At 37.5% G+C, this 22,988-nt stretch overlaps 1 protein-coding gene across 1 annotated transcript; it reads right to left on the bottom strand.

Annotated features, from left to right (window-relative positions):
- On the bottom strand, nt 1-15,401 carry LOC106143611 (protein-glucosylgalactosylhydroxylysine glucosidase). The gene is made up of 15 exons (XM_013345739.2): nt 15,163-15,401; nt 13,738-14,069; nt 13,004-13,182; nt 11,946-12,069; nt 11,398-11,498; nt 10,720-10,858; nt 9,448-9,595; nt 8,681-8,828; nt 5,950-6,040; nt 5,589-5,676; nt 4,517-4,714; nt 2,360-2,528; nt 1,602-1,773; nt 892-1,032; nt 1-116 (listed from the first exon to the last, which is right to left on the bottom strand). The coding sequence occupies exons 1-15, from the start codon at nt 15,336-15,338 to the stop codon at nt 1-3; spliced, it is 2,322 nt and encodes a 773-aa protein (XP_013201193.2). The 5' UTR covers nt 15,339-15,401.
- Between the last annotated feature and the right edge of the window lie 7,587 nt (nt 15,402-22,988).

The raw sequence follows: 22,988 nt of genomic DNA, 5'->3' as shown, positions 1-22,988 counted from the left end.
CTATTTCCGTTCTTCGTTCGGCCTAAGATAGTTGTGCCCTATGACGTCGGCTGGCGGCTTGCAACTCTTCCAATGCTCGGCGCTTATTGTGAAAGGACCCTCGCCTGATAATGTTACTGTAACAAAAATTAAATTAACAAACCTACATGTTTTATGTATGTGTGGCGACATTTATATGCCACAAGTCACAACAGCTAATTACGCGACGCTATCAGCCAATAACAACGAAGAGTCTAAATCGCGCAAGCAAAGATTTCACGGATTGGAACATAACTGTAACGGGAGCGACGTTCCGGGCCCTTAGTCGTGTGTACTGTCGGGGTCACGCCTACCCAGACATAGTACAGACGACTAAAGGAGATATAGGAGCCACCTTACATAGGTACATCAATCAATGCGAGGTAGCAACTAGCGGATCTACTTCTCAAAATTAATTTCTACTAAGTAAAGGGGTACCTTTGTATAACAAGTTTTCTCAAAAATAAATCCGATTTGTCAGTTTCTACAAATAAACAGACGAGCATTTTTTTTTAATTCTTAGAACGTTACGTACTACTCTTAACTAGATTTGTAAATTGACGTCCAGTGAAAATGCTGCAGTGTAGTTTGTTCTGCCGCTTCTTCTACACATGCGCTTTGGAAGCGGTAGTGTAGATATGATCAAATTATGTGATGACGTCACATAAATTAAATTTGATCATATCTAAGTGATATTTTGTATCGAATTTTGAAAAATATCTATACTATTCGCTGGTACCTAGATATTTGTAAAGACGTAGAGCAATTTTGCTATAATCATTTCCAAGGCGTAAGAAATACAATTTTTTTTTTGTTTTTTTTTTTGTGATATAAACTAAATCTTAGGAATATTTTTGAAACATTTTATCTTACCCGACATTTTCGGCACTAACGTTGTGTTGTATTTGCCGTCGTACAACCGCAAACTCCAATCGTCCCCTAGTGACGTCACCGTCAACGACGTCCCAGCCTCAACAATATCTAAAGTTAAGTTTGCACCCAAATACTTGATGCCTGAAAACAATCATAAATTATATCTATAAAATATATTTGTTAATGCTAATGACATATACATGTATAATCATGTCTATATCCTTAGCGGGGTAGATAGAGGCAAGTCAGGTACAGCTGTATGGCTTAGAGATTTTAATAGTGACAGGTGGCTAGCCTTTGTAGAAGAATTCCAAGCTAATTAAATAAAGTATTATATTACTGAAAAAAATCCGTCCTATTGACATCTCGCCTCGTTTATACCCTGGCCCATTTACACTTTGACCCATATATGTATATTAAAATATTATTATTTTCATAAGTAAAACTTAAATATGTGTTTTTTAAAAGTTAAATATTTGTTCTTTAAAAGTTAAATATGTCTTATTTATAAGTCAAATATGACTTGTTTAACTTTTACTTATGAAATTGAATCTCTCCTTTTAGTAATTTTAATTTTTGATTGACATGCTAATTACTCAGTCAGGTTACAATAATTATTAAACTTTGATTTGACGACAAAATTATGTTATAATGTGTGGTAGGTACCATTGCAAGGTGTAAATTATTTTTTTTTATAATAAAAATTATACCTTTAATCTTAAGCCTGCTCGTATTATTAGGTAGCTGGGGACGATATATCTGCAGTCTGTCAAGATGGATGCTAACACCTGCATAGCCAAAGACTAGAGCTTGAAGAAACCCGCCCATACCAGTGAGGAAGTTCACTGCCCCTATGTTGGGACGACGGTTTTCACTCCAAATCTACAAGAAAATACTTACTGAATACGTAATTTATACATATGTATATACATAAAATCATGTCTCTTTCCCGGAGGGTAGGCAGAGACTATTTATCGTGTAGCTACATCTTTCCACTTGCCACCATCTGTGCATACTTCTTTTGCTTCATTTACATTCATAACTCTCTTCATGCAAGCTCGGCGGTTTGTGACCTTGACCTGACCCTTTTAATTCATATACGTAGGTATTAAAAAAAATTAATCAAATATTGGTTTAATAAATTAACCAAAAAAAAAAACTAAGTCCTCTTATGTATCTATTAGAAATGTGGATAGTTTGGTTCTTTATTTATGATTTTCGAACATCGAAAGAAATATCGTTTTTTTTATTTATTCTAATTGATACCAGTTTTAAAGTTTTGAGAAATAAAACAAAAAGTTTAATTGGATACCTAACAAGAGGTTATTAAAAGCTTATGGGAAGAGGTTTGGGAAGTATCACATAACTTTTCATTGAAGGAAGTTTGAAAATAGAATCTTCGCAATTAGATACATCACAAAGAGATAATTTGTTCATTATTTATTTTGCAACTTAGACTTAGACTAACCTTAAACGGTTCTCTGACATATCCCTCATAACTCTTGTTGAACATTTTGGCAGCTTTACTATTCTCCATGAGCTGTAGATGACCAACCGTGTGCATGCTCCAAGTCATGGCCGGCCCGCTGGATCTCGTTACGGACGCGTAATATGACAGATCATTGGATTTTGTTGACCTGAAAAAGGAAATGACAAGATATGACAAATATTAAGTGATATTGAAGTGTCCCATAATCACTACATAGTATAAAACAAAGTCGCTATTTTAGTCTGTTTGCCTGTATGCTTAAATCTTTAAAATTACGCAACGGATTTTGATGCGGTTATTTGTAACAGGTAGAGTGATTCAAGAGGAAGGTTTTTATGTATAATTTTTTACGAATTTTGCACCCGTGCGAAGCCGGGGCGGGTCGCTAGTCTTTAATAAAACTGTAACTGAACTTTGTCTGTACATTGAAGATATTTAAGAAAAAAAATTATAAGGAGTCTATCTTAGGGTATTAACCCTAAGATAGACTCCTTATAATTTTTTTGATTTGACTCTCGCGACTTTAATTCACTCAGGCCGGTTTCATGGCAAGTAAAACAAGGGTGGCCGGTTGGGGGAAAACCAGGCGATGTTATACGTGAAGTCGTGGTAATTTGTTAAGGGAACGGTCAAAGACATGCCATTTGTAATATAAATAAAATGTAACATAATCACATTACTCTTTATATTACATAATTATTGCTAGATTCTAAAATTATTGATGGTGATACACAGAAGGCGATTATAACTATTTGGGTCTCGCTGTTAAATAATCGGGTCTATATACAACGAGTTGTTTTAAGGGATGTACAACCAAATGGAAAAAAGAAACACTTATCTATGAAAATATTACAAAAGTATGACTGGTTACAATAATTTAATTTTGTTTGTTCAAAAAAAAGGTTATGAAAGATCTATGACAATTTTACTATTATATAGAAAATACTTTGTGAATAAAAGGCAATCAGTTGTTATTTTATCATAATGTTCAACTACATACATTAACAACATACAATGTTTGTGATGAGGTCCCATAAATAAATTCAATTCAAAGATACAGATAGCATCGCTAAGTGTCTATCTGTTTGTTACAAGGTAGATAGTGACATGCGTTAATCTTAATAAACCTATCCTATTGATCTCGTTTCAAATGCAAGATGGTTAAGCAAAATTTATTATTCTCGATATGAGCAGATGATAACTTATGGACCTTCCATGCAAATTAAAGAACAAACATTTTACTTGTAGATTCAATCAACGGTATTGCACCATTCTCTCTCCCTCTTCTTTTTACTGCAACTTGCTGCTTGTTTCAATGATCTTATCTATAGTAAATTTGTGCAGGGCTTGCGGAAAAGCGTATGAATTTAAAAATTACTTAGTATTGAGTTTTTTTTAAGTAGTCCAGAGCCTAGATAAAGCACCTATATAAATGTTATCCCTAGATACCTTCTGTAAGTACAGACGTAGACCAGTTATAATTTTATTACAACTATAGAAACAGCTCTCGACGTATATGCAGAAAGCTGCAATATAACATTGACTGGACTGCATTCCTTGCGATCCACAAGTAGTTTAGCGGATGGACAACGGGTCTTGGACCTTACAATGACTCGTATCTTGTTTCTTGATGATGGGAATCATGTAAGTAAAAAAGACATTAACGCAATTCCTAGAATGAATGAATAAAAGTGTTGAATTTGAATTTGAAATGCATATGAATTTATATTTTTTACAATTACAAAAACAGTCTTTGTAAGTTATAAACTATTCGTTCCGTTATAATTTCAAGCTCGTCATAAGAACTTAAATATTTTATAGTCTTTTATTCCATTTTGGTAATTATTTATATTTGAGCTATCCATTAACTTAATCGGTTAATCAAACAATGTCGTTCATTCGTTTTAAAGATGTGGAGAAATCTTTCATGTAAATACCTAGTTAAGAATAATTCACCTTGACATTGTTCAAGATTTCGTTTTATTTCGTTATAATAATGCTACTGATACACTCATTTTACCTACAAAAGCGGAATAGAATAGAAAATAATAGAATTACAAAGTGCATGTGTAGAAGAAGCGGCGGAACAAACTGCACTGCAGCACTACAATAAAAAAAGTAAACGAAAATACTTACGCATTCATAGGATACTGCAATGGGAATCCTAACAACACAACATCAGCTTGTTTGATCGTCTCCCCTCTCTTATAGCCCTGGAATTGAGGATGATAGTCCAGGGTCTTATCATAAGGTAAGGCCAGGCTGAAAGCTATGTCTGCCCAGTGGTCAGGGTCTTCGGTGTGGTAGTAAGACTTGCATAGGCAGGCAACGTATCTGAAATTGATATTTCTGTTGTGAAATTAGGATAATTATGTTTAGAGTGGTTTAAATAAATAATTTGCAGGGTGATATGTATGTATGAATTGAGACTTGCGTAAACGAACAGTGTATCAGACCGCTTATACGAAATTGAAGTACAAGTATAGATGTCGTAAAATACGACTAATAAACTTGGGATTCTTATTGTTACGCTGGCAACCTGTCACTATTTGAATTCTGTGGCCTTCAGTCTTTTCAAGATCTCTCTTGGCTCTGTTTACCCACGACTTGATTTAGATGTATATAAAAACATCTGATTAGTACTGTAGCAAGCAATTCACAAATTGTCCCATATTTACCACCCGCCCCATATAACCAATGTTTTACATATTTGCAGCTTGTTGGATAAATACACTTGACAGTTCAAAAGATAACCGTTTATATAAATCTAATTGCAATGGCCTACCTGAATATTGATTAAAAAGGTAGATAGATAAACTCTTTATTCCACAAGTTACACAAAAAATAAAGTAAAATGATTACTTAATCATTCTTCTCGCTTATGAATCGTTGAAAAAAATAGTTTAAGTTTTTGGGATATATTCTTAGGATATATAAAATAGTATTTCACGGGTAAGGTATTTTCATAAGAGAAACAAGAAATAAATAATTGCTGTTAGAAAAGTCGGAAAATTGATTAGGTTAGATTAATTAATTAAAATTAATTAGATTTACAATAAGTCATATTTATTTTTATTTATAGTTTATATTATTTCATTGTACGATAGAAAAATATAGTAAGAAAGCAATTGTTAAAAATAAAATAAAGGTAGATAAATATACTTAGAGCAAATAATATTATCATTATTTTATTACATTTTCTACTTACTGTGCCAAATATAGTGAATATCCCGCCACGACGTTAGTGAAAGCTGAATTAGTCACATTGCTATGGTCTTCGTCAGGGCCCATTACATCTAGGAAATATAAAAAAAAAAACATGTTAATCTCTCCGAAATACGTAAATATTCTATGAGATTCTTGTTATTACTCTTGTGGGTGATGGGCTAGCAACCGGTCACTATTTGAATCTCAATTCCATCATTAATGCCACTCAGCTGACCATGGCTTTTCAGTCTTTTTCTCAGAATGTTGGCTCTGTCTACCCCGCAAGGGCTATAGTCGTGACTATAATATGTATGTTTGACTATTTATGTGTCTATGAGATCGTTCTTGATCGATTAACCTACTTGAAATATCATAAAGTCCTGTTTCGTAATTGATGAGAGCTCTAGAAGCCCAGAAGTCAGCAATATAGGAGACGAGGGGACAGCCGCCGTGCTGAAAAAAAAATGATTTTTATCATTGAAATAAAAACACATTGTCTAGAGAAGGATTGTTGCGGATACCGATTTTACCACACCCGCGGATGTGAATGCGGATGCGGATTTGAATAATAAATTTGAATTTGGATTACGGAAGTTTTCTTTTAAGTTGAGGAATAAAAACAATGATAAAATAAGTATTAACATTTTATTAATGTAAAGGAATATTTTCGTATAGGTATACAGTATATATAGTAAGTTAAAAATAATAGCATTAGACTTAATTAAAAGTAATATTGCCAATTTTTGTGATACAAGGTAGTTACGCAGGGATTCATTAATTAAATCAGCGCTACTAAAACTCGTAACGTGTATTACATCCTCATCCGAATTAAAAAAAACGCGATTACGGAAGCAAAGTGTCTTAAATGTAATGTAAAATATTATAGTGTTGGCCTGCTAGAAGAAAATTCTCTAGAAATAATAGCCCAAGAGCCCGTGAACGCCAGACATACCTTATTTTGTAAAAGCTGAAAGTTTCTGTAAATATGCCTCTAGTACAGGTAGGAACGATCCCCACCTATGGTACTCAGGCAGTGGTTGCTTTGGCAGGTAGCAGGTAATAAAGGTATACTTTTTTCAACCTGAAGTTCGTTAATTTGTAAAGCTCAATTTTTTGATATTTTATCCGTAATAATACACAAACTCGCGTTACTCATTGCCAGACACGTACTATGGTTGCAACCCCTTGCCAGACATCCCTAAACTATAATATTTTGTAACTCTACTTACGTCATTTTGTAAAATCTGAATTTAATACATATTTTTTGGGGAATTATTCAAACAAAGTTTCTGAAGTAGCCAGACATTTTTGAAGGTTCTATTATCCTGCCAGACGCATTGGAGTGAGCAAAAGATGCAAGAGTGCGGAGTATATGTAGTAACTGGATCGAGTGGGACAGTTTACTATGCGTATATAACCGTCCGTTGAACAATACAAAATAAACTAGGGATGGCGATCTAAGATCGATTAATCGAAAAATCGATTATTTGGAGCGAAAAAATCGATCTTTTTAATCGATCGTATACATTAAATCGATCTCGTGAATCGATCTCAGACATTCTAAAATCGAGATACGATTTTTTCTGTTTTGGTTTAAACCATACAATTAATTGAAGGGCCGTATTACAAGAGTGCTGCCGGTTGATTACTCAAAACCTCGCAAGATGGCTGTATGTGTAGTCTCCTTCGCCTCACTTCTCATCAATAAACTTGTTACGTTTATAAATTATAATCATATTCTTTAACCTATATGCGCCACCACCGTAATCTGCTGTGGCGCACATTTGGGCCGACCGTCCGAGACAACTTAAAACTCGATTTTAAGCTTAACATACATATCGTTATGGTTTAAAATTGTTTAATTTACATCCCAAACATACTTAGCAACCACAGACAACAGAAATTAATCTATTACTTTGAATAAAGGAATATGGGATTTCCACAAGTTGCTTGTCAAAAAGCAACTTTCTATGTATAATGCACTTGCACAGGAAACTTAGGGTTTAAATGACGAACTTAAACATTATTTATCACAGGCAGTCGTGGACCTGAAATATGATCCTATACATTACTGGCACGAGCTAAAAAACCATCAATAGCCATGACGTATATGACTATTGTGGCATCATCCGTTCCTTGTGAGCGCCTGTTTTCAGTTGCTGGAAACATAGCAAATGATGAGCGGAACCGCTTGGATCCCGGTAGATTGTTGTTTTTAAAAAGGTAAGGTATTAATCATTGGGAACTTTAAGTCAAATTATCTTATTGTTTTTGATTAAAAAAGATTTGAAAATAAATGTTTTGTTTTCTACCTGATTTGTTAAAAGAATTTGATAAAAAGATCGTTAATTCTAACATTTGTCTTGTTTTTTATGAATTTGATTTATACTTACAGTGAAAAAAACATTTTGGAAAAATATAGAATTTTTGAGGATTGATTCATCAGGTCACATCCCTAAAATAAACGACAGCTGATGCGCAATGAAACGTCGCAAGAAACCGAACACTCTGTCCCACTCGCTCCAGTTACTACATATACTCCGCACTCTTGCATCTTTTGCTCACTCCAATGCGTCTGGCAGGATAATAGAACCTTCAAAACTGTCTGGCTACTTCAGAAACTTTGTTTGAATAATTCCCCAAAAAATATGTATTAAATTCAGATTTTACAAAATGACGTAAGTAGAGTTACAAAATATTATAGTTTAGGGGTGTCTGGCAAGGGGTTGCAACCATAGTACGTGTCTGGCAATGAGTAACGCGAGTTTGTGTATTATTACGGATAAAATATCAAAAAATTGAGCTTTACAAATTAACGAATTTCAGGTTGAAAAAAGTACACCTTTATTACCTGCTACCTGCCAAAGCAACCACTGCCTGAGTACCATAGGTGGGGATCGTTCCTACCTGTACTAGAGGCATATTTACAGAAACTTTCAGCTTTTACAAAATAAGGTATGTCTGGCGTTCACGGGCTCTTGCTCTATAAGTAGTGCCCTTGTACTGAATTTCTCTTTATTTTAAGTTTTTTTTTCTTATTTTCCTTGATGTACATAAATATATAAATAAATATAAATAAAAGTGTGTACTGACCTCAAGCCATTGTTCGTCTCTAGTAGTCGCCAAGTACTGCCTGGCTGCGAACGATATGCAGCCAGTGATGTGCTGCTCAAATTCAGCTACCTCTGGACAACACGGCTGCGTCACTTCTATCCCGGTGTAAGCACTTTCCCAGGGGAATCTACACGGTAATTATTAATTCTTACAATGTATATAGCGATTGGATTGTTAGTCTTCTCGCTTGTGAAGTAAATGACGCGCTCAGGCATAAGCAGCGAAGAATCTAAATCGCGCAAACAAAGATTTCACGGATTGGAGCATAATCACAACCTGCGTTACCCTCAGGCATAATACCTAGCTTGGCGGAAGATCTTCCCTTTGGTGGCGGTCGAGCCGAATCATTACTCCCGATACAAATCTATACTAATATTATAAAGCTGAAGAGTTTGTTTGTTTGAACGTGCTAATCTCAGTACCTACTGGTTCGTATTGAAAAATTCTTTTTGCGTCGAATAGACCATTTATCAAGGAAGGCTTTAGGCTACATAACATCACGCTGCAACTATAAGGAAATAATGGAAAATGTGAAAAAAACGGGGAAAATTATTCATCCTTGAGGGCTTCAATGATGCCCATAATAACTATTCCAAGCGGACGAAGTCGCGGGCACAGCTAGTATATTGATAAAAATCTAAATAAGTACACATATCACGGTAAAGGTTTCACGATTCATGTTGACACAGTTTCAGAGGTAACTACCTCCTATATAAATTGCTTTAGCAAAATAAATATACAATTACCTATATCCTTTATTACTGGTAATTTTAGCTAGTTCAGCAGCCACGTACGTCGTGTCGAGGCGGTATTGGAGGAGATCGCGAGCGTACTTCGGATAAAGCAGCAGTATCGTTGGGAACATCCAGAACTCTGTGTCCCAGAAGTTATGTCCTGGTAATAATGTCATGGGGATGATAGAGGATCAAGAAAATAAGATTCTTAATAAACACACACACACATAATCACGTCTATATCCCCTGCGGGGTAGGCAGAGCTAACAGTCTTGCAAATTAACAGTCTACATTATAATTAGAGCCAACAACCTCGAGGACTAAAATCTCATGGAAAAATATTTATAAACTTAGGAGTCTTTTAGGCGTTGGAGTAGCTGGCACCATCTGAATCCCAGCAATATGAATATAGTCTTGATAAGAATGAAAGGCCATTTTGAGTTGTGCGGCTTTATGATGGAATTGAGTTTCAAATAGTGACAGGTTGCTAGCCCATCGCCTAAAAGGAGAATCCCAAGTCTATAAGCCTATCCCTTAGTCGCCTTTTACGACATCCATGGGAACGAGATGGAGTGGTCCTGTTCTTTTTTTTTTATTGGTGCCGGAACCGCACGGCACTTTTATAAAAATATGGTTAGAAAATTATTCATTATGCGATCCGCCGAAATTTTGTAGTTCCCTCTGTGTAGGTGTATCCACTACTAATTTAAGAATTTTCAAAACTAATATTTAAAAAAAAAAAACTTTGTCTTTTATTGTAACTGTCACACTTGTGTTTCGTTAATTAAAATAAAATCAATGGATTTTATTTTGCGTTACACTAGTCCCATGGGGCTACTGGGACTAAATCGTTTCATTTGTCCCACCATAGAACTACTCAATGGAACTAAAACGACCCAAGGAAGGTTAAAACAGAATTCAATTTGTAATTGTTACTTCTAAAATTCTTACCACGATACGATTTCGAGATGAGATACTTACCCTCATACATACATACATACATAAAATCACGCCTCTTTCCCGGAGGGGTAGGCAGAGACTACCTCTTTCCACTTGCCACGATCTCTGCATACTTCTTTCGCTTCGTCCACATTCATAACTCTCTTCATGCAAGCTCGGCGGTTTCGGGTACTTTTGACCTGACCCTTCACCAGGACGTCCTTAATTTGATCAAGATACGTTCGTCTAGGTCTTCCCACTCCGAACTTTCCCTCCACACTCTCCTTGTATATCTGCTTAGTCAACCTGCTTTCATTCATCCTCTCCATATGACCTTACACTTACCCTCATAATCGTCAAAATTGGACCCTCCTCTGGCAAGTCCCGTAGGACTCAAGCCGAAAAACTTCTCCGGACGATGATAACTCTCTTCGGAGGGCAAGGAACTTAAGTAGTAGTACCAGATACCGTTTACGATTTTAGACTGGAAATGTAGAAGAGAAAATTGAATTAACCAGTTTATCGTTTATATATTACCTACAAGATTTCCTTGCATACGTCACGTCTACTTTCCTTACGTGGTAGACAAAGTCAACAATAATGGTTTAATGAAATTTTTTTTATCAATAATGGGTTTGCACAGAATCTTAAATGCACAAGAAACCGTTTTACTGTTGTTTTCTTCTCAATAGTAATTTAGTTTAACCATTTTGTAAAGTGCCGTGTGTGTTCCTGGCACCAATACAAAAAAGAATAGGACCACTACATCTTTTTCCCATGGATGTCGTAAAAGGCGACTAAGGGTTAGGCTTACAAACTTGGGATTCTTTTTTAGGCGATGGGCTAGCAACCTGTCACTATTTGAATCTCAATTCTATCATTAAGCCATTACAGCTGAACGTGGCCATTCAGTCTTTTCAAGACTGTTGGCTCTGTCTACCCCGCAAGGGATATAGACGTGACCATATGTATGTAAGTATTTTGTAAAATAGTTTAAATCCTGTCGAAAAAATACGAACACACCAATTTGAGGTTGCCTTCAATTTCCATGCCGGCATGCTGGTAAAGCTTCCGCCAGTGCGCCACGTGTTTCGTGTAAAGGTCTTCTCCATCTTCCTGTAACACTAAAATTTTGTACCATTATAATCTTTATTAAGTATTTATTTATTTTATTTTTATTTATAAGGAAGACATAAAACGTTCAAATTAAGTATAAAACCAAGTTAGGTAATATATGCCTACAGCTCTTCGCTAATAATAACAAAAGCAATAAATAAATCGTTTGTTTTAATAAAATTTAATTTATTATCAGTTTTCTTATCTATGTTAAAAAATACAACTCATAAACCTCAAAATAGTTTTATCTTTATCTAGAATAATTAATGTAGAAGTGAATTTGTTATCCTTTACATCCAGACCTATTTTTAGTATGCTTATAGAAAAACCATTATTATGGAAAACTAACAAATAAAGATTGTAATACCACATAAACTATGTATATAAATATATCTTTTTCTAAACTAATAAAATTTTCAACACAATCAATTTAAATCATAAAAATACGAACTAACCTTTAATCAGTTCATCTCTCGCAACGGTTCTGTTGTGGTCCACGGTCATAGCAAACGTTATCACCCTTGACCCATGTTGGGGCACAACTAGGTGATCCGGCACTGAAGTCCAATACGCACATACCTGGAAATTAATCCGAGGTAAGAAATACATTTATATTTTACTTTAGTTCAAAAAGACTTCTCGTATTTTTAATTTGGACCAAGGATTTTCATCATTTTATCATCCAACAACTCTATCTCTTCCTCAGGTTTCATCAAACATTAGGTAAGTGTCTCATCATGTCTTTAACATTCTGTTGTCCATAGCACAAAAATGGTAAACTATTATGACAAAATAATTCATCAGAAATATATAAATATTTAGGGATTTAATTTTATCGGCACTGAGGAAAGAACTAAGAGTAGTTAGAACGGAGATATTAAGTTTCAAAAATTTGTACATTTATTAATTTGTGTATTTATTGTTTGAAACGACAAAGGCTTTCCTTCGAGATTTGTTTGTATGTAAACTCGTTATTGCATATAAAAAGAAACATAAAAAAATACAAAACAGGCATTGAATTTAGAAGAATATGTATAATGGCGAACTTATCCCAATCGGGATTTCTTCCAGTCAACCAAATTTCTTAGGTAAGGCATTTATTGGGACATGTTGCGAAATCGGGACGAGTTATAAATTTTTTGTCTGGATAATATCTAATTATCTCAGCAATTTGTAGTAATATTAAGGAACATTTATATGACAGCTATTTTGTCGGTATAAAATAGTAAAATCGATCAAGGGCATGAGGAAAAAGTGCTAGTAGGTAATCTGTGATTTTTTCAGCAGGTTAAATTTAACCTCTTCAGGGTTAGCAAAGGTTGCAGAGTTCAGAGATCAAATGGGTGTCGATTTATGTAAAAACCTGACGTATGTACCTAATCCATGATCCAAGGTCAAAGTCATACCCCGGGCTCCTCTCCAGAGTGGTGGATAATAACCAGGACTTAAACTAGGAGAAAGAAGACCAAGAACTACATTAAAAAACAAAACTATGTTATGTGACCTTACTGACCTCTACAGGATACTTCTGGTACTCATAATCTTCAGGTTCCCTGGTCTTCCCACAGGTGCTCCACAAGGTCCTACCTTCGAAGATCTCAGGGGTGTGGGGTTCAAACGCTATGTCCTCACTGTCGGGGCCCGGCATTTGTTTGATGGCTATCCAGATTTCGTGGTGCATAAAATTTGGGTCTAAAATGGAATAAGTATATTAAATGGCATTTAATTTTTGAATAGGGATGTTAAATTTAAACAAAGTAAAGCAGGTACTTAGGACAAATACGGACTACAAACAGCCATACATACATACATGTAATAGTCAATATCCCTTGCGAGGTAGACAGAGCCAACAGTCTTGAAAAGACTGAAAGGCCACGTTTAAATGTATGGAATCTATTGATTTAAATATAGTATCATTACAAACTAATTTAAACAAACTAAAACTAAATACAATTAAACCTAATCTAAGAAAAAGAAAACGAAACAAATTACGTTTAACTAGAGGCTGCCCGCGACTTCGTCCGCGTGGATTCAATCCCACGGGAACTCCGGGACAAAAGTAGCTTATGTGTTATTCGGGTCTGCAGCTACCTACATACCATATTTCACCGTAATCGGTTCAGTAGTATTTGCGTGAAAGAGTAACAAACATTCATAAATACATACTCACAAACTTTGACAATTAAAATCATTTCAAAGCATTCGTAGCGCATTACACGCCTAAAAGAATATTCACAGCAAAATTACCTGTATGCGGTTTTGCGACCACCTGAATCTGATTGACAATGGCTCTCGTGTAAAACCTGTGCGCGTATATCCTTTGCGTGACAATTGACCTATCTCTGTCCACTTGGACTTTAAAGACACCTTCTTTGGTATCCAAACTATAAACTGGACTGTACGGGAAATGTGTTAAAGTTGAATTCAGTCTGATATTCGCCCACCCAGGTATCCTCGCTCGGTGACTTTCACCTTTTCGTCCATTGTACACTCCGTTCATATAAACGGTGTCACTGAAAATGTTTGTTGCTATGTGACCGTTACCAATTGAAGGCATGAGACGGTCGTCAGCTGGTAGCCTGAAAGGTGATAATACCTTATATTACTGTACCTACCTAATATAATATAACTTTAATCATAAGTAATATAATAATAATTAAAATAAAGGTGTATTTTTGTGCCGTGTGGTTCCCGGCACCAATAGAGAAGAATCAAAAAGAAACCAAAAGAATATGACCACTCCTTCTCTTTCCCATGGATGTCATAAAAGGCGACTAATGCATAGAATTATTAACTTGGGATTCTTCTTTTATGTGATGGGCTAGCAACCTGTCACTATTTGAATCTCAATTCTATTAATAAGCCAAGCAGTTCAACGTGACCTTTCAGTCTTTTGATGATTGGTGGCTCTGTCTACCCCGCAGGGGATACAGACGTGACTATATTTAAAACATATTTGAAATGGTCCATTTCAAATTATTACTTTACTTAGCAAGTTGCTAAGAACATGTTAAAGCCTTTATTTTGTCATCGTGATCATCACCAATTTAGTGTTTCTACGTACGACATTTTTGCTGTAAGTATTTGGTAAGGTACTTAGAAGCACCTGGTTAGTATATGCATTGAAATTACTAATAGATGCGTAATTGTTTGTTGGCTACAGCTTTTACTAATTACTTTTAGTAGAATCGCCTTATAAGCATGTTTTCAAAAATATTTCAAAAACATTGATTTTGTACTTACTTGTCGAAAAAGTGTTGAGTCATTTATACTAGGTACTTACGCTAGTTACATTAGGTACATAAATTAATGTTAACACGAAAAATGTTAACTCGAATGTGCATGTCATCCAAAAAAAACATAATAAAAAGTATAATTTTAAACCGAGTAGGTTTACACTAATACCTAATGATTGTGATAACGAAAATTATTATTATTACAATCTGAGATTTTTCCCGGTCACATTCTAGGTTGTCTTCTACCTAGGCTCTGAAAGTAGCTCTAGTGGTTTTTTTTTACAAAGAGCGACAATTTCGAGGGCTAAATGCAAAAAAAAGCCTAATGTCTTTCCTAGTCGCGTCTTACGATGTTCAGAAATAGATTTGGGTTGGTTTCATTCAACTCTTTCGGAAATAATAAGTAATAGTAACGTAAGATACGTTTGTAACTAACCTGTGTGCGGAAAATACATGAGGATCTGTGCTGATATCGTCCGGTTCCTCAGATTTGTATCTATTGTGTTCTCTTCTTGCAGCTGTACTCGCAACCACCAAGGCAACGATTGCTGCGACCACTAAAATCCCCAACATCACAGCAATTTGTCGATTTCGCGCCAAAAACTGCCACATTTATATTTCTGTTGTCTATTATTTTGTTTTTAATTTAAATCATTCACTCACTCCATCCGCGTCGTTTTGGATTCACTCGCGTTATTTGAAAATGGAACATTAATAGGTATATCTAATATATTTTTTAAATTGTTTATGATCAATAAAATTTGTTTTTTTTTTAATTGATTATCACTGTAATAAATTTTGACGATTATAATTTTGCTCAATAATTATATACAATTAGACTCGTGCGCCGCCCAGAGAGTCATCGTTTAGATTACACGCTGACCTGTGTGAGTGTGACATACTTTATTGTCCTTTAACAATGATACTTATTATACTCTAGGGATGTGTTTGTTTGAATATCCTGTTTCAATAAATGAAAAAGATATAAGTGATGATAATAACGTAATGCAGCTGATAACATTTCATCCTATTACGATTTATTAATTCCAAAAAGAACCTGCAATTTATTTTACTTTTTTAATTCTCACCAACCTCGGTTGGCTTTTTTACATAAAAAAAGCCACAAAAAGAGGTGTGAATTTCCAATGAATTGTAAATAATAAAATTGCCCAAAAAAGTATCTGTAAATTAAATCAAGAAATTAACTCTCTTACAAACAGTTCAGAAGTTCAGAGGGCCAAAATACTGGAATATAAAAAGTTCATGGTAACCCGACTGTAGAAGTTGTAAAGACCAGCACGAAATAAATGTTAAAGAAAAAAAAAGTTTATCTTATTATTTAAACTCTTTCTATAACGATGCAACCCTAAAAATAGGTAGCTAGAGTCATCTCGTGGGCTCTAATTCAATTGTCGTTTCCTGATTGTATTAACTAGGGCCGCTGCTTAACATATAAGACAAGACAATACCAGGATCTTGAGATCAAGTGAATTAATTACTATGAAGTAGTGCGTTCACCTCCTTCGGATACATTATGTTTTTGAGTTAAAACAACGAGAATTTAGAACATACAAGGGCTCATTTCTTAAGTTACGGCTTTTTGGCGGGAACACAAACTGTTAGGCACCCAGAGCTAGAACATAATATTATAATTGTAAAGTTTATTATTTTTGGCGAGGGCTGACAAAAAATTCACACTGAAATTAATAAGCATGAAAATGAAAAAAGTGTTGATTGTGCTTTATACATATTTTTCTCAACAATTTTGTATCTCATTTTCTAGGTTATGCTTAAAAGTGTGGATTAATATTCATTACATAGGTAAATAAGTATTCGACGTGTATGACCATATTATCCGGATTTAATTACTTTTGGTGTGGTCCCTATAGGTCTTGAAGGCGGAGTGAATCTTTCAATGCCTCAGCGATGCACTTGTTTTGATCGAAGTCGGGGGCATCAGAGCATATAGTCATGCTCTGTTGCGCCTCATAATTTTATATGTTAGTGAACATATTTCGTTAATGAGAATAAGTAAGTTAAAAAATGGTCCTTTTAAAAAATCTTGCCACGAAAACAAACGAGTAGTTGAGAGGTACTAGGTGAGAGGAGATAATTTACTCTTTCGTATGTTATGTTATGTCAACTCTCGAGGGAAGGTAAAATTGAGACACCGCCGGAATGATGATGACTGAGTGAACTGCACTAAAACTTGGTGCTCTATTACGGTTGGCGTCGTGATGACTCAATCATGATGTCATTGTATAGAAGTGTAGCAACCCGTATCTAATTATAATAGTTTGGGTATTGTGCCTTAGCTTTTGGTGGTTACAAACTAGAAATGAATAGGTTTTTTTATTTGATGCCTTTATAAGTGTATAAAAGAGGAAACTGACTGACTGACATAACGACTCAAAACTCAACCCAATCAAAACTCTTGAGGTTACAAATTTCAGATTCTGAAAATTCCCGCAGTTTAGGTACTCAAGTTTTTTTATAAAAAAATAAATGATACTAACAGTCATATTAAGGCACGAATCACAACCCAATCCTGTGGCCCAAACGCTGACACTAAAAATTTAGTAATTAGATTCCATTGAACGTTGTAAACAACCTTTTTTTTTTTTTTTTTTACGAAGGGGAAATCCATTTACGGACGACCCCCCGGGTCTTCACCCGGGAGAGTGTGGGACTCCTGGCACCGAGTGTGCCAGACTACCGCACTAAAACCCCTCCGGCGCTTCCTTCCTGCCATTTCGAAGGCATCATGGGATCGGCTATGCATTCTACCATGATGCCCTCTGGCTCCTCGGTGCGGCTTTACCGAGGATCTTGCTTTATTGGGCGACTAGTAAGTTGCTAGTCGCCCATACTGCCCAGGATTAGTGGTCCTGTTGGGGGAGTAGGTGAGCACGGTAACGAGCTCGCCTTCTGCCACCCCGTCCACGTCTATGTGAGGGCGCGTTTGGATCTTCCTCCCGCGCCCTCTCAGCAGCCTCCTTCTGCGAGATGACGGTCTCACAGAAGGAAGCAACCGCCACCCAGTTCCTCTCGCTGCATAACATCCTGTCAACGACGTTATGCAGCGAAAGGTCGCCATCCCCCAAAACCTCCACCAGCTCTTGCCGCTGCGCCGACCACCTTGAGCAGTCTGCCAGAGTGTGTTGGGCCGTGTCGTCCGGCTCTCCACACTCATGGCAGACCTCGCTGCCCTCTTTCCCAATACGGTACAGGTAATGACCGAAGCAACCATGCCCGGTCATTACCTGTGCCAGCCTGTACGACACCTGGCCGTGGCGTCGATCCAGCCATTTGTCCAGCGATGGAAGGAGTGCCCCGATGGTGCGAACTCCGAATTCGGAGTTTTCGAGGTCACTCCTCCATCGCTCCCGTAACCTAGCCACGACCAGGTCCCACGTCTCCCTGCCTCTGCCGTCCACTTCTCTTTCGGCGGCAGGCAGAGCCCGCCACCTTGCCCTCTCCTTGTAGGCCTCCATGTGGGCCAGCGCGTCCAGTTCCCACGGTGGGGTGCCAGCTAAGGCGCAGGCTGCCGCCCACGCCACCGTTATGTAGGCCCTGCATATTCGGATGGCTACCACTCTTTGTGGCCGCCGAAGCAGGGCCTTGTTGGCAGCTGAGAGCCTATCCGCCCATATCGGTGCCCCGTACAGTGCCATGCTGCGAGTGACATTCGCGTACAGGCGACGGCACGGGGCACCCGGCCCTCCTACGTTGGGCAGCAGTCGGCTGAGTGCTGACGCTGCACCAACGATTCGGGGAGCCATTCGCCTAAAGTGCTCCCCGAAGTCCCACCGTGGGTCCAGTATGATGCCGAGATATTTGATGTTCGGCATCATCCGGACTCTTTCTCCATCTACAAGAATGGACGCGCCAGCCGGAGGCCTCCAACCTCTTCCGCCGAAGGCAATGGCCTCAGTTTTGTTGAGGGCCACCCTCAGTCCCAGCAGCCTGATGCGGTAAACCATCAGGTCTGCCGCGACTGCCGCTCTGCGTAGGGTCCCCTCCAATTCTTCGCCCCAGACAGCGACCAACGTGTCATCCGCGTAGCAGATGACCGCCATCCGGGGCAAAAGGACCCCGCGGATGGCCCAGTCATAGCCGATGTTCCACAGCAGGGGTCCAAGCACCGACCCCTGGGGAACACCGCAGACCATTGCCCTCGACGTTATCCTGCCATCTTTATTCTCGTAGAGCACTACCCTCGCCGTAAGGTAGTGCTCCACGGTCCTCCGTAGATAAAGGGGCACCCCGTGGAACCGAAGTGCCTCCTTTATCACCTCAAAGGGGATGGAGCCGAAGGCGTTGGCGATGTCAAGGGACACAGCCACGGCCCCACCCCCCCTCTCAGTTGCCCTCTCCGAGAAATCCCTCAATGCCCCGATCGCGTCGATGGTAGACCGCCCAGTCCGGAACCCGAACTGGCGGTCCGAGATGTCCGGCCCCCTGTTTTCAAGATGCCGGATGATCCGGGATGCTATTACTCGTTCGAGCATCTTTCCGGATTCATCCAGCATTACAAGGGGCCTCCATCCACTGGGGGAGTCCTCTGGCCGACCCTCTTTCCTCAGAAGGCAGAGCCGGCCTTCCTTCCATACCCCTGGGAACCGCCCTGTTTGGAGACAATCTTCAAATAAGTCCCTCAGGCGAAACGTTGTAAACAACCTTAAGGTTTACATATTATTATTATGTTTATTGATTTGAATAGCGAATGCCTAAAGTCCCACTAAAAGCGTACTAAAAAGTCTTCATTGTAAAAAAAAAACAAAGAAGTTAGAGAAGAAAAAGGAAATTGCTTTATTCTCTCTTTCTATAATTCTAATTTTCTCGTAAAATTTAACAGAAGGTAGTGGAAAATCAAGTAATAAGGCCCACGGCTTCGTTCCCTTTATAGTTCTTCATATCTCCTATTACGATTACATCTGTAATAATTACAGGTGTAATCTTAGTGAGATATGATTGACTCCAGTGTCGTTACCCTGTGGCCAGCCGAGCGTGGAGCCCCTCCGCCTCGCTCGGTTGCCCCTCGGTCAGCCACCTGAGGCTTGCCATTAAGACATGGGTTTTATGGCCATCTTTTGACTGAAATGTGTCTATGCCATGTTGAAGTTACAAAACTAGATAGGTATACGTTCTATCACTACAACTGTGTGTATCAAAACAGAAAGTCCTGTGGTCCCTGGTATTTTAGAATAGGATCATTGTCTGTAAAGGATAGGCTAATAAACTTATGATTTTTATATTTGGCGATGGGCTAGCAACCTTTCACTATCTGGATCCCAACTACATCATTAAACCATACAGCTGAACGTGGCTTTTTCAGTATTTGCTGGCTCTGTCTATCCCGAAAGGGATTAAGACTTAATTTATATGTAGGTATGTATCAAAACTATGATTTATGTCATCAATGTAAATCAATCAAGCTTAACAAATGTAATAAAACGGCAAAAATCATATTGGAGTGTTGACACCCTGATGAACCCTAAAAGATCAGCTATTAACTTATGATAAAGTCATTCAGCCTGATAAGCATTTTCTGGTTGACGCATAAACGCGTGACAAGTTGCAGGTAACAACTAGTTAAGAAATAAAACTTTTTGTTTAACTCTAAATGCACGAGTGGAGTATACAATTTTTATTTAATACATAAACGCTTTAGGTAGTATCTAGTAGGTAATACAAGTCTCGAACTTACTTGGAGGCTACCTCAATATGAGTAATTTGTTCCATATATATACATATATATGGAACAAATATTTATATATAAATTGTTGTTGAGGGTTTTCAATAACAATGTAGTTGTATGATCTACATTAGGCTTCATTTGAAACAAGCTCAACAAATAACAAGTATCGTAAACCAGGGTTATGTTCGGTAGTAAAGATACGTAATTGGTCTGAAATACAGCCTATTATTGTCAAGAGCCGTGGGCAAGACCAGCAAAGGTAGACTTTAGACCTACTTACAGCAAAAGTAATGTTTAACTTTGTTCATCCACAAATATAAAGGAAAGATGTCTGGTCTTCTGTCTGATACCGTTTCAAGAGTTCAACTTGCGGTTAAATACGCTTTCGATAAACCTCTCGGTGGTCGAACAGTTTAGGCACGAACATAGAAAAGTGTATGTAATGCGCAGGTTTAAATCCTAACAATTATTATCTTTTCTGGACATTAGTTCGACGGACCTGGATTGCTAACCTAGATTGCGCTTATGAGGTGAGTGAAAACATTGTAAATAAACCTACCAATGCACATTGAGAGGTAACTTAATACGTATTATATGTAACCATTATCTAATTATACTGGCAAGGTTACCCTGAAAAGGTTAAGGAGTTCGTATGGAGTTGCTTCGTGTCAAAACATGACTCACTCCATCCCGGATCGTGGTCACTGACTCCCAGCTCTTCTCCAGAGGTGAGGACGGAACCAGGAAGATGATGAGCTTGAGCTTTGCCGAAATCATTAATCGAAAGAAACTGAAAAGTATGTTTGAATATCTTAACGCTTAGGGAGGTGGGGAAGCACTAGAGAGTATTTATTACCTGAAATTACATCGTAACTTAGAGATTACATCAGTGAATTTCTAGAAAAGCGAAGCTCTGGGTAGAAGCTACTTAAATACAAGTTAACAATCTAATCACCCCAGTACATGTACTAGGATTCTCGGACTTACTATTAACGGAGATCACGCTCGGCCGCGCCGCCGCCATGCTCCACGAAGCATGCTGTTCTGACCACGTAAAGTACAGGTGCAATATGCGTCGACAGGTTTTTACTCCAAAATTCGTTGAAATCTGAATAATATAGTTAAGATTTCTTCTTCTCTTCCTCCTCCATTCTCACCTCTCTGGAGAGGAGCTCTTTGAACATGATCCTGATTTTAGTTTAATCATTATTTCACCATAAAAGATACAGGAAAACAAAGAAGAATAATACAAAAGTCAAGTTTCCAGGCAACCAAAAATAATTGATTTTTTATTTAGAAAAAAAAATGCTTTTCATAATTAGAATTCAGTACTAATCTTAAAGCACCAATGTTGAGTTCAGTCTTCGTAATGGTCCAGCTCTACGACTTTTTTTCCTTTTCCTAGGTAAAGTATTTTGGTAAAAAGAGATCGTGACACATCGAGTACCTTCTCCTTTTTCATTTTAGTTATACATTTTTATGTGTAAGAATATTTCCTATAGGAAGATGAATAATTATTCTGCATTCTTCAAATAGCATATGCAAGTACTATGTAAGTTTAAAGTTTGCTCTACAGGGGGTGTTAATTTTTCGCTTCCTCTTACACCGCCGCCCGCGCAACGTTTTGTTCGGCGGATATCCTTGTGGAAAAATCCCGTCGATTGAAGTTGATTTGATATGCAAAAGAATGACGACACGGACACTAGCTTTCGCGATGAATACATACATACAATCACATCCCCATCCCTCGCGGAATTCAGAATTCGGAAGCGAATTTACCCGTGAAATAACCTAACATTCCCTAAGTCTTAAAGCCATAATGCTTTATAGCCTTTTCCCCAGGGAACACGCAAACGGAAGCTAGGAGAGTGATTATAATAATGTTACAATTACAGTACGTTTGACAATATGACCTGTCATTACGGTGCTATGTAATAGGCGGCCATACAGCACGGCACGTGTGCGTTCGCGCAGTTCGTTATGGATCCGTAATGAGGCGGCAAAATTTACGACCCTATCTAAAGCTGGACCGATATCATATGTTCTGTAATACTAAAAAGTGATATGTCTGATTATATTAAATTGTATAGGGTTTCATATGTAAAATACTAGATACCTCAGCTTTACTCCTTACAGCTTCTAGTCTTCTAGCTTCTATAGTGTCGATTGTATATCGTCTGTCAATGTCTTATAGACTTTTTGACATAAGACTTTTTGTTAATTTTGTTAAGTATAAATATTCATATGAAGTAAGGATAAAGTATTCAGAAGCCAAACAACTGAACGTGGCTTGTCAATCTTACAAAGGCTGTTAGCTCTGTCTACCCCGCAAGAGATATAGACGTGATCATATAAATGTACGTAGTACATACAATCTATGGTATGGACATTGGATGTACATAAACTGGATTACGCCCACGGCATTGAAGCTTATACCATAGTGTTCCCTATTTATTGCTACTCGTTTAAGTTTGTTCTCATTATAAAAGCAGACCACCTTCGACGGCCATTTTGGTTTTCATATTGTAGTTAATTAATGTTAGAATTTAATCGACAAGTTA

Source organism: Amyelois transitella, chromosome 2 (genome assembly GCF_032362555.1).
Source record: "Amyelois transitella isolate CPQ chromosome 2, ilAmyTran1.1, whole genome shotgun sequence".
NCBI lineage: Eukaryota > Metazoa > Arthropoda > Insecta > Lepidoptera > Pyralidae > Amyelois > Amyelois transitella.
The sequence above is the reverse complement of the archived record's forward strand: the minus strand, read 5'-3'. Positions and strand labels throughout refer to the sequence as shown.